This window comes from Corapipo altera, unplaced genomic scaffold (genome assembly GCF_003945725.1).
Source record: "Corapipo altera isolate COAL_440 unplaced genomic scaffold, ASM394572v1 52b, whole genome shotgun sequence".
In the NCBI taxonomy this organism is placed as follows: domain Eukaryota; kingdom Metazoa; phylum Chordata; class Aves; order Passeriformes; family Pipridae; genus Corapipo; species Corapipo altera.
This window is the reverse complement of record NW_020884922.1, coordinates 3,056,775-3,069,129: the sequence shown is the minus strand read 5'-3', so window position 1 is coordinate 3,069,129 and position 12,355 is coordinate 3,056,775. Positions and strand designations below refer to the sequence as shown.

General features: G+C 47.9%; 1 protein-coding gene and 2 long non-coding RNA genes across 3 annotated transcripts in view; 1 reads left to right on the top strand and 2 right to left on the bottom strand.

The window, feature by feature from the left end:
* Nucleotides 1-5,893: 5,893 nt before the first annotated feature.
* ODF1 (outer dense fiber of sperm tails 1) lies at nt 5,894-6,860 on the bottom strand. Its single transcript, XM_027657041.1, has 2 exons — nt 6,510-6,860; nt 5,894-6,326 (listed from the first exon to the last, which is right to left on the bottom strand). Exons 1-2 carry the CDS (start codon nt 6,737-6,739, stop codon nt 6,017-6,019), a joined length of 540 nt encoding a protein of 179 aa, XP_027512842.1. The 5' UTR covers nt 6,740-6,860; the 3' UTR covers nt 5,894-6,016.
* Nucleotides 6,861-6,989: 129 nt separating this feature from the next.
* The window catches only part of LOC113953663, an 8,476-nt gene continuing 3,110 nt past the window's right edge, over nt 6,990-12,355 (top strand). The window contains exon 1 of the long non-coding RNA XR_003529966.1: nt 6,990-7,252. This is a non-coding gene — a long non-coding RNA (uncharacterized LOC113953663). The remainder of the gene's footprint in view (nt 7,253-12,355) is intronic.
* LOC113953664 overlaps nt 12,195-12,355 on the bottom strand; it is a 22,966-nt gene continuing 22,805 nt past the window's right edge. Inside the window, exon 3 of the long non-coding RNA XR_003529967.1 lies at nt 12,195-12,268. This is a non-coding gene — a long non-coding RNA (uncharacterized LOC113953664). The remainder of the gene's footprint in view (nt 12,269-12,355) is intronic.

The following is a 12,355-nucleotide window of genomic DNA, read 5'->3' as shown; positions in this document are numbered from 1 at the left end:
TGTCATTAAAACATTCCCAAACAGACAGTCAGAAAAGCAGGAAAGTCCCAGCATTTTCCCATGATTGTGCACAGCCCGGGTATAATGGTTCCTCATCCGAGGTGACTCCTGCCTCCAGTAGCCAGGCATGTGGAATGGCACAGGCCCAGGGTGCTACCTGGCGTGGAGCAGGGGCCACGATAATCTGGCTGCAAACAAGATGCAGCTTTTCCTGTGGGGTCACCAGCACACAGAGGCCAGACTGATAAATTCCTGTCACAGAGACTGTTAGAGGGCAAGTTTTGGTTGCTGACTGACAGACCCACAGACAAGGCATCGCTTCACTTCCCGGCCCCACAGCCCTCCACAAGTTCATGTTTAAATCTCTTTTAGACCACATTTTATCTTGCATGTAAATCTTACCAAACTGAGCCTCTGGCTGAAGCAAAGCTCTGCTACACTGGCTTTCCTGCTCCCTGGCAGCACATGGCACCCAAGGGCACAGGGCCAGGGCTGAGCAGTGGGTGTGCAGCCCTGGTGAGCTGTGCATATGTGTTTTCTCCTATACAGCCCAAGGGCTTGTGCAAAGCAAAGCAAGTGTGGCAAAACATCTGGCTGCATCCCATGCAGTGTGCCCAGTGTGCTGTGGTTCCCAGAAGCATGTGCTGGCACCAAGAACCGCATTGACTTCTGGCTCAGTCCTCTCCGTTTGCTGTCAGGGTGATGGAGAACCTCTCTAAGGGTTTGCCTGCGCTTTGGAAAATTCCTCCCAAACATATGGGGGCACATTTGCCCTTGATGGTTCCTCTGTGCAAGGGCTCTGGGTGTGCCTGGTGGGATTGAGGTAGTTTATCCCACTTCCACAGTAGGCTGCAGGCATTCTGGTAGCAGAGGCTAAGTGGGGTCTGGTGTGATATCCAATCCTACAGCCACACAAAGTTGGTACCCAGGAGAAGGAAAATTGCTCTTCTCATCACTAATGTCCCTGGGTGGGCCAGCGCTGAAGGAGATTGACAACACTGAGAGTGCAAAACCTGCATCCCTGCACTGTCCCTGGCTGGGAGCCAGGAGGACAAAGGCCAGTTTCCAGGAGCTCCCATGAAGACAGGGCTCAAGGTGAAGGCCACAGGACTGACCTCTGCCTCTGGGGATTGTAGGCAGCCTGTGCAAAGCTTTGTTGGGAGCCAGCAGGATGCCCAGCCCCAAGGGCCCCAGTCTGGCCAGTGTTTACTGACCTATTTACTGCTTCTCCCTTCATGTGTGCAGTAATCCTCTGCCTTGCCAGGGCTTGCTTTTCCTCTGTTTTCCAGGAAAAACAAGCACACATAAGTGACTGAATAATATTACAGTACAGGCATTGCTCCTGCTCATTCAGTAGCTGCTCTGGAGAGTAAATAGTGAGTGCTTCCTCCAGGTTGTTTCAGTGCTTACATCCAATGTGAAGTATCATTCCCTGTGCACACTTTGCATACCTCTCCCAGATGAAACCTACGATACTGCTATGAAGTCAGCTGCACCATGTTTGAAATGTCATCATGCTAACTGGGCACCCAGGCCAGACTGCATGGCTTGGAGTTTATGTAGGCCAGTCCCTTGGGCTATTTTTAAATATTGGGGCAAGGATTACATGACACTGGTGCCAGCCCTGGATTTCAAACTAACTGCCTGTCTCTCCAGGCACACTGAGCAGCCAAGGAGGGATGGGGACCTGGTCAGGGAAGGTGGATTTTTGACACTTTCCTCAAGACGATGGAGTTTTCCTCTTGTCTCTGCACAGTGACACACACTCCTGGGCACGTAAATATCTCTGCGTTTCTCTAAGGAGATTAGCTGTGTAGCTGTTCACAGTAACAGTGCAGTTCTACTGTGTAAAGTTGTTGTCCAGGGAATTTAGAGGGAATAGAAAGTGCTCAGGACCTGCCATGAGTGGGACCCAAGTGCTGGAATTTTAATTTATTCCTCTCTTTTCAGTGTCCTGCTTTCCCTCCCTGCTCACAAACGTTGGGCTCTGGCAGAGTCTGTCCCGGTGGCAGCCCAAGGTGCTGGGTCCCGCTGGATCCAGTGCTTTGCCTGGTGTGGGGCTGCTCATCACTGGGCTGTGAGCACACTGATGAGTACTTCCAGCCCCTCTGTCTTCCCACTGACCTGACTTTTGGCTCTAAGCCTTCTTGAAATGTTTGTTGGTCCATAGCCAGATGCTCTGGGTGGTGTTCCCAGTTCTGTGCTTGCAGGCACTCAACCCCACACCCCACAAACATGGGCATGTGGTGGCCAGTGACCCCCAGCCGACAACCCTAGGGCAGTCCCCTAGGGCAAAGGGACTGTGAGGGATGGGTGAGTGCTGTCACCACCCAGTCCTGTACTCTGGCTGCTGTGGGCCCCAGCTCAGTTCAGACCTGGGAACCTCCAAAGCTTTGGGGCCCGCATCTCAACAGGGAGGAGATTTTGTTTTCTCTTTTGATAAGTTTTAAAGTGCCATGTGCACTCGTGTGACTCTGAGACAGAGCCCTGGCAGGTCTCTCTTTTGCAGGCTTCTCTGCACATCCAGGTGTAACTGCAAAAAGCTATGGCAAAAATAAAACCAACAAAAGAAACAAACAAAAAGAAGCTACATTTTATTTTTCTGGAAAGTTAAAAAATGTTTTAGTGAGGCACAGGGGATGATGATTTTTGGTTTTCAGTTTTTTAATTATAACATTATTGTCACCTATAGGCCTTTAAAAACTACATGCAACACCCGAGGTAGGGACTAGCACAGGGGACCAAAGAGCTGAGACACCTGCTATTATTTGTAATTAATGCTGAAATATAGAAGGACAATAGGATGGGGATGATTCACACCATCTACACATAATAGGGTAATTGATAGGATAACCTTTGGGACAGCAAAGTTTTTTTCACCTTGGCTGAGGTTTCAAGAGAATAAGAAAACCCCACACATTGCCTGTTAAAAGAAAGGTCCAACCTACAGCAATTGAGGTGGAGGGGGACAGATGGGATGGCAGGAGGAATTAGAAGACAAATGGAGATGAAAAAATAACTTTTTATTCCAGAGACCAATGAAGGGACTAGCAAGGTAAAAGGGGAGAAACACGGGCCAGCATCCCATGCTCGTGGAGATGGCAGCTTCCCGACAGTCATGCTGAGCGTGCTGGAAGGATCAGCTTACTCATAACCTAAATTCAGTGCAGGATTATTAATGAGGTGACAAGTGCAGGGTCCAGAATGACAACAAATCTACTGAGTTTTCAGTACAGAGGCAGACTTCAAGCCATGGATCCTGGTCTGTCTTCTAAACTCTTAGGGCTTTCTCCAGGGGAGATGAAGGAAAACAGACTTGGAAAGTTTATCTAAGAGACTGAGGTGCCAAACAGCTTAACAGAGACAATGGTTAAATTTAACTTTAAGCACAAACACGACGATGGATGGATGAAGCTTCTCACCTCATGTGGAGGTGCAGTGGAGGGTGGCTGTGTCGGCCCCACTTGGCTGCCATGATCCCAACAGGCTGGCCATGCCAACACTCCAAGGACAGGGAAAGGAGATGTGAGAAGCAGAGATGGCCCCTGCAACAGGCATCAACTTACCTTGCCAGACTGGCACTGCCCACTGGGAGAGCAGTGGCCACCTGCCCAAGCAGTGCTGTGCCCTCGGGAGCAGCAGCACACGGGAGTGTTGGGAGAGGAAAACTGGCATCACTTCACATCTTCCCACGAAGGGACTGCTCTCTCCAGGTTTTCAATAGCTAGGAGAGAAACAGCAGTTCTACACAGCCTAAGCTCGCAGAGCACTGCTTGGCTGCAGGAAATCCCCTAGAAATCGATGACTGAGGAGAAGCCTGGATTTAGCATCCTCAGATGACCTCTCGTTACAAATTCCTTGGCTATTTATAAATGCCTCCATAAGACTAGAGTTCAAGAATGCATTAACATTTAGAACTACAGAGCCAATTCACCATCTCTGGCATCTTCCTCATACCAGGGAATTCAGAGAGAGTATCTGCTACATGAGAATCGTCAAGATTAGCCCCCAAAATAATTTGTTGCAGCAATACGCTGAAGAATACATGAACTCCTGGAAGCCCTTGCTGGGTTGATAACTGGAGTAGAGCTGGGCTGCTGAAGCAAATGAAAGTTGCCTTATCTAGGATCTGTACTCCAAGGGGGAGAGCTGCAGGATCTGAGGTCGATATAATCCAGTGTAGCAACCTAATGTGGTGGTGGTCTGTCCCGAGGGCTCCTGCACATTCAGGATCACAAAAAACACCTCTGTCTCTTGCCCTCCTCTTCATTTGCTATTTGCATAACAAAGAAAAATACCAGCTGCAGTGTGTCCCAGACTTATTGCTTTGTGACACCACCTTCAGCAGATTTGCTTAGAATAAAATAGTTGCACCGTGATAAATTTAAAAAAAAATAGTATCTGCCACCTAGTGGCAAATGAATTTGTTTTATGAGAGATGCTGATGTGAGCATGGCTTGCTTCTTAACGATGATTTTCCAAAGGTATTTTCTCTTTGCAAACTCTCAGGTTAGCAGTGTTTGGAGGGTACAGATTTTGGGGTATGGTCCGAGTTGTTAACAGCATGTAGGTGTTCACAAAACCAAGTGACTATTCAGTGATTTGCTTCTGTTATGGAAAAAGTCCTAAAGGTTGTCCTACCAACCCAGACTAGCATTTCACAGGATATAAAATGAATTCAGTTTTTTTTCAGAAAGTCACATCTTTCAGTAAAGTGCTCAGGAGTGTAATTTGGTGTTAGGAGCCTAAGAAGCCTAATTTAGGGACAAGTATGATGAGCATGTGTTAAAGGATAAGCTATAAAGATAGGAGCAGTTACAGCTAGCCCTGTGATTGCTGTGGCACTCGATACGTTTTGCAAATCATGGGTAAAGCAGAGGTGTTGAAATATGTTTCCCTTCTGCGCACTTAGAGAGCTTCTGTAGAAATCACTACAAAGTGCGAAGACTGTATCCTAAAAGGGGTTCAGTTTTATTACTCAGTGGGTTGCTTTGTAGGAAGACAGTCTTCTGCAGCACCTCAGTCCCAATCCCTGCCACCTGCTCTCACAGGAGTCTCCCTTGCAACCTCCCTGGTGAGGTGTGTTAGGTCTAAACATCCTTGGCCAACATCAGCAGAATCAAGTTACCCGTGCATGGGCAGCCTCTCAGTATATAAAGGAAGCATATAAGAGAGAGACTTTATACTAAGGCCTGTAGTGACAGGACAAGGGGGTTTAAACTGAAAACGGGTAGATTTAAATTGGACATAAGGAAGGATTTTTTTATGTTGAGGGTGATGAGACATTGTAATAGGTTGCCCAGAGGCCAGGTTGGATGAGGCTTTGAGTAAACTGCTCTAGTGAAAGATGTTCCTGCTCACAGAGGGGGGGGAGGCTAGAGTAAATGACCTTCAAAAAGTCCCTTCCAACAAAATCATTCCATGGTTGTATGGTTCTCTACTGACCCAGCTACACACTAAGCCCATAAAGCTTAAAATTTATTATCAGCTGTTATTTTCCAGCCAGGCAGTCCTTGCAAGAACGAAACCAAGGGGACAAAGAGCACAATTTGGGGTTTTTTTTGGGAGAAGACTTCTCTCCTCAATGTGTTTATCATCAAGATAATCATCAAGATAATGTGTTTCTTTCTAGAAACACCCTGCAACTCAAATGGAAGAGGTTGGACTGAGAGAAGTGTCCTTACAGAAATGTGACTGACCATAGGTGGTGCCTCTCAGCCTTTAAAATCCATGAGATTGTAAGCCCTAAACCCACCACCTCCAGCCCTGCAACCTACCACTTGCCCAGCAAGTGAACACAGCCACATATGTCCAAAAACATCTTCATGTTTCCCTTCTGGCACCCCTATGTTTGCCCACCAAACCCCTTCAAATGAGGCTCACACACATCTGCTCAGAGTGCTGTCTTCTTTTTTGGAAGAGGTGAGAGAAATTGTAAGCACACAGTTAGCAGGACAGACTTAAAGCTGGTGGGTAGAAGGGATGTGGCAGAGGAATGACTGTGCCTGGGTTCAGCTCAGTAGTCCCGGAGCAGAGGGCAGCCCTTGGGTGCCGTTTCAATCTTCATGACGCTGTTGGATTCCAGACAGTAGGTCACCTCGTCCTCGCTCACCCCTGGTGGCAGGTTGAACTCCTTCATGAATTTTCTGTAGTTACATGTCTTTGACACTGAAGTGTTGCGCTCCTCCCTGTGCTCTGCTAACACCGTCACCTTCCCATCCTTCACCTCCACACTCACATCCTTGGGCTCAAAACCCTTCACGTCGATCAAAGCCAAATGACACTGACTATGAGACGAATTCAATGTCCTGCTAAACCTTTGTATTCTGGAATTAAAACAAGAGGATAGCCTTTACCTTCCCATTCCCCTTCCAACTTACTTCTCCAAAATGGCTATTTCTCTCCCATCCCACTTATCTGTTTCAACCTTTGCTCCTGATAGCAATGTCAAACTTCCCTTATCCTACCTTAAAGGGTGCTGATGCTTGTAGAAAGCAGGCAACTGTTACCTGTTGATTCGTCGCTCCACATCCAGTCTTGTGGGGAGGGCTCTTCTTGCTGGGGGCCGGGGTTCAGGCAGTTGCAGGCAGCAGCGGTGAAAGGTCATCATCCTCTGCAGGCGGGCTGCAAGCAGCTTCTCACGGAGCAGCTGCAGGCGCAGGTCCAGCAGCCTCACCTGCCGCTGTATCCGCCTCAGGTGCTGGCTGGTGTCTTCTGGAAAGTGACCGCGCGCCGACATTGCCACGCTGCAAAGTGTGTCAGGGCATGAATGAACTCAGGTGCCTCGAGACTTTCATTTGGTGGTGAGCGTGTGAGCAGAGCCACAGGTGCTCCTGCAGCCTTCCAGCAGGCACCTTGTGACATCAAGGGTCACAGTTCCACAGTCGCCACGGGAACCGCAGCCCAGTCCGTGCACACATGCTGCTGCCACTCCCCCCATGGACCAGGGGAGCCCAGGGACACACCCCGGGGGGTTGGGGCATGGTGGGGGTATGTGCACAGTGGCCAGGCAGCAGAGCCACAGGCCATGGGAGCATAACTTGGGTGTGGTTTCAGGCACAATGTTGCTTCAGTGTGGCTGTCCACAATTTCCAGGAATTATATTCACCATCAGCTTTCCACCCCATCATCTCTGATGAAGTGCTGGAGCCCAAGACATGAACCGTATTCCCTCTGTATCTGCCAGTGATACAGAAGCTAATCCCAGCCTCAGCAGAACCAACACCCTCGTCTCTCAGGCATCTGCCCAGTGGTGAGCTGGATGATGTCCCAAGACAAAATATGAGTTTGGCTTATCAATAAATCAAAAGAGACAGCTTATTTTATATTGAAAGGTAGTTTCGTCCATAAAAAAATCCCCTTTCCTTATGTGTTATTACTTTTGCATCACTTTTTCAGTGATTTTATTTAAAAGCTGAATTCAAAGGCAGCCAAGTTGTGAAGGGTCCCTTCTGTATGGAGCCTGTACACCTTTCTGATGGCAGTGTTTTGCCTTTGAAATCTGACACTGTCTAGTTTCTTTGGCTATACATGAAAGAGTCCTTTAGGAGGTCTCTCTTGCCTGGTGAATCTGAACCCTTTATTTCCCAGAGGGAGTTTTGTTTGCCAAGCCTCATCTGAAGAGACGAGGTCTGGAGAAAACCACTCAAACTGAGCATCCTGACAGAGTACGGACCACGAGAGCCACTACAAAGCAAAGATGCTGAACACAAGGATGTGTAGCAGCGCAACATTTCTGCAGGGAAAACAACAGCTTGAAAATAATTTGAAGTTAAACCTTCCTGGCACACGAAACTGGGGGGGTTGAGGATTCACCACAAGCACCTCAGGAGACTGAGAAAGGTCTGCAGGCAGGGGTGCCCACAGGTTGCTGACTCCTTTGAGTTGCATCTTTATACTAGGGGATGAGAGCTTTTCCCTGTAGGCATTCTCACCCAGGGAGACTGTTCCCAGACCTGGAGATCATCAGCACAAGCAGATGACCCACAAGCAGAGCACTGAGCAGAGGGACCTGCAGGCAAAATAACCTTGGAGGGCATCACCAAACATCTTACATGGGATAACTAAGTGTCTGTGGACACCTATCAATCAAACAGATATCTGCCAAGCTGCTGCTCTCCTCCTCTGCCCTGTTTCCCATCCCATCATCACAGGCAGAAGCACGGCATCCAGCAGTGCTCCTGGTGTGCATTGCCATGTGTTGGGAACAGCACGGGCTTTGCCTTATCTTACTATGTCCCAAAACCTCCCAGGAAATTCTGCAGTAGGATGAAACACTGTGTCAGTGAGTGCCCTCTGTGGAATCAGTGAACCCAGGGGTAGCAACACCTGTTTACAGAGCCTCCCCAAAACACTTCTGTGTGGAGCTGTTCATCCCCAGGGGCCCTTTCATACCAACTGCATACCTGCACTTATATTTGCAATCAGTGCTTAAAAATAATAAAAGCTCATTTTTGTAATGAATTTTGTAATGTATTTTTTCTGAAAACTGGGCTGTAGTTTTTAAACCAAATGGAAATACAGAGCTATGAAAGTAATTTGTAGCCTTGTTTCCTGTTACTGCAGCAGCTAAGCCAGAATTGTATGCTAGCAGAGTTGCTTTGTTCATACCTTTATTGCTGTTTTTAGTTAAACACCCCTACTTTAAACCTTTGGTCTTCTGGTGCCAATCATTCACTTTGTACTTATAAGGGATGGATGAGTGGCTAGACTAGACAAAATAGTTATTTTTCATCTCGTGTTTTATGGTATTGCTATAAAGATCTGCATGGTGATCACCCTCATGACTTCCTTGAGTCTGAGCAGAAGTGGGCACCTGCTGTGGCTGACAAGTGACTCTCATGATCATATGTACTTGAAAACAGCTTTGGAGGGCGGCTGCTGCCTCTTTCCAGCACTTAGCACTGTTTGCAGATTACAGCAGCTGAGTATTACAAATTTAGTTTCAGCATTCTCAGCCCTACATGATCATTTCCAGTAGTGCCCCCACAGAGGACATCTGTGGATGTCATTCTTAGGAAATAGACCTCAAAAGCATTCAGAGGAGAAAGACTGATTTGGTTCTCTTGGCAAACAATGGTAGTGGATAGATTGTCTGGTATTCCTTTCCAGGCTTTCACTCCCTTTGGGTGCTGGCATTACACAGAAACCCATGGTCTTAAAGGTTTTGAGAACTCAGATCCCCCCTCAGCCTGGTACACAAAAACCAACAAATGTTAACAATAAAAATCCCTGAATTACTGATGTTACCTGCTCCTTTTACAGTGAGAGAAATGGGGGATAGGTGGGGAAGTGACGGACCTGCTCAGGTGGATAAACTATAAAGACAAGGTTTATCACCCACCACCCTTTGCGGGAAAAATGTGCGGCCTGATATTGATACCACAGCAGTGGAGCAAGTTTTTTCCTTAGAGATACCAAAGCAACCGCCTGGGCCCCTCTGTGCTGGTGAATCCTTTCGAGCCCAGGCTGACATAGCTCAGTTGGTGGGAGAGAGGTACACAGATGACCCATAAACTGACTTCAGGTTTTGGCTACACACTTCAAACAATCCAGAATGTCTGTCTTGCCACCCTCTATTTTCTCTCTGCCTTTTCTCCCAGCCTTCTCTCATAGTCTTGCTTCTTTCTGAAAAGATCATGGTATATTTGGTATCGTCTGCAATGTCACTGAGTAGATGACTGATGAGGCAGCTAAAGGTATTTTAAACAACTCAGTACTCATTCAGACTTTCCCAGCCCTGAAAAGCCTGCTAGGCCCACACTCTGGGCTCATCATTGAGAGTGCATCAGCTTGCAGGGACACAGGGTCTTCCCGAGCTTCCAGGCTATGGGCTACTCCACTCCACTCCCCGTAGTGCTTGTTGTGCTAAACTACCCAAACAAAAATAGCCTGTATGGTGCCTTGTGAGAGACATGGTGGCCACAGACTCCATCAGTGGTGGTGGGGAGTCACCTCTCTCCACAAAGCAGAGCTATAAGGTGAAGAATGAGGGTCCCACTTCGCAGCTTCTTCCAGCCTACCTATGGTCTGGGTTGAGGGTAGTCCCTCAGCTACCACCATATATCACCAGACAAGGACAACACACAGTGACACACAAGCTCGCTCTCTGCCATGGCTGTGAGGCCCACTTCCTGAAGGCAGATATTGTGTCTTAAGGCACCACCATAAGTAGGCAAAAAGACTTTCTGAGGCTGCTGAGTCTCCACCAGAGACCAACATTCACTCCTTTTTTGAGGGAGACTCAAGGTACCTCCAGATCAGGAGAATGAGGAGTACTGTAGGTGGAGCTGCTAAGAAGGCATTTCTTCAGCAAAGCTGGCCCAAGAAGTCACCTGCCTTTGCCTTTAACTCCTTTATGAAGGAAGAATCAGGATGAGAGGGTACCTCTTCCACGGCAGCACCATGCCGCACCACTTCCAGCTACTCCACATGTGAAGCTGGGGAGCTGTGGATGTGGCACAGCAACCAGCCAAATAAATTGGAAGTAGACCCACAGCAGTGTGAAACAGCTTCTCCAAAATACCTGCTACTTTTTCATCTGTTTCTGAAAATATGCAACGCTGTAATAAAGGTTTGGGCTCCTGACTCATGAGAAGCCATTTGATTTACAGAAACAGCTCATTCCTGAGGCAAGCTAATCTGCTGTGTATTAAACAAGCATTTCTTGATAGGCTGCTTCCCACAGCCAGAGCCATGTTCTCTACTCCCATTCTTCCCCAGCTCCCCTGCATCAATGTGCTGTCCTGGGCTTGACTAGCCCCAGGTGGGAGTGGGCTGGATGGTTGACCCGGGGTGAGAGAATCATGCTGGGAAACATCACCCACTATGAGTAATGTTGCTGGTGCCTCTGGGATGTAACAGGAAGAGCTTCATGCTGCAGGAAGATGAGCTGCTCTGTAATTATTTCCTGTGAGCTGTGGGAGAGCTTGCCTGCCCTTCTGGGCATGGAGAGGTAATTATGGACACACACTGGAGGAGTAACCAACCTCATGCAGGTGAGGTTGCAGGTGAGTGGCCTGCATGAGTGGCCTCATGCAGGTGAGTGGCCAACGTCACTGCTGTGGAGCTGGGGACTTCTCAGGCATGGGGAAGTGGCACTCACATTTCTGTGGGTCTGACTAGCTGGCCCCCCTTGAGAGGCACCAAACACTTCTGAGGAGGTATGTGGATGAATGGGAATTGTTTTGAGTACAGATCAACTCCATCTTGAAGGCATGCTGTCCGTCATTTCAAGAACCAACTCAGCTCCATTTCCCTAGGGGAAGGAGGGCTTTCTGCCATAGTGTTACTCCAGCTGCTGGTGGGATAGTTCCAGTACTCCCTCAGGAAAAGAGGATCTCTTAGTGGTTCTCCTTCACTGCAAGTCAGCCGGTGCCGTAAATGCAATGTGGAGCTGCTGGTGACATGCTGATGCGTGCATGCTCCATATTACTGGGACATGGAGAATCAGCAGGGTAAAACCACTGTGGTATGATGAAGGCTTCAGCTTAATCAGGTCCTTGCCCTGAGAAGTCAAGGTGAATTTTGACTTCTAGTGAGATCAGGCAATGAAACAAATTTGGGGCTGTCAAGGAAGTGAGTCCACTAATAAGCCTAATTTGCAAGGACTGTTTTGAAATGTTCTTTACTTATCAATGGAATAGGAAATCCTACTGCTTCAAGTCTGCTGCACTCCCAAGGATCCTGCACAGTCACTTCTGACCTGGCATGAGGAGGAGGATGAAGGACTGCATATACTACAGCATCCATCTCTGATCCAGTCCTTGTCAGTCTCAGGTTGTCTTGAAACTACTCCTACAGTGACCTTAAAGGCAACATCCCAACACAGACAAGTTAAACACAGTATAGATTCTTTGGCTCATTGTTTCTGATCACTTTAGCATCCGTGGTTGTCAAGGTCTTCTCGAAACCCATGAAGCTGAGAAGCTCCTAAAATGTAAAAGCAGAATGAAGAGATGGAAACTGGAAGATGTCCTTCACTGCTTATGTCAGGTGTGACTGCCTCTTCTTGCCCACGGTGCAGGGCCAGGGAGCTGTCCGCTCAGAATCTGCCTTGTCAGGGAGTCCATAGAGATGGACTTTAGGATACTCCAAATGATCTGAAACTTGAAAAAAAACCCCAAAACAAAAAACACCCCCTCCAGAGCCCCCCACAAACAAAAAACCCAACCCCAAAACCCCAAAATCTAACTCCCAGGGCTGGAGCACTGCTGCCTTCATTGTCCTTTCAGACATAATGGCTGAATTGACCATTCTTTCAAAGTTTCTCTTGATTTCTTTTGAGCAAGAACAGATCAAGTTCAGCAAGAACTGATCAATTCAGAGTTTGGTCAATATATTTTCAGACCTGTCA

Bases quoted from the DNA above. Each gene is read 5' to 3' on its own strand.
- ODF1 (XM_027657041.1), bottom strand. From the start codon at position 6,739: ATGTCGGCGCGCGGTCACTTTCCAGAAGACACCAGCCAGCACCTGAGG. The intron at 6,327-6,509 runs GTAACAGTTGCC...TTTTAATTCCAG, and splicing joins GTGGAGCGACGAATCAACAG to AATACAAAGGTTTAGCAGGA.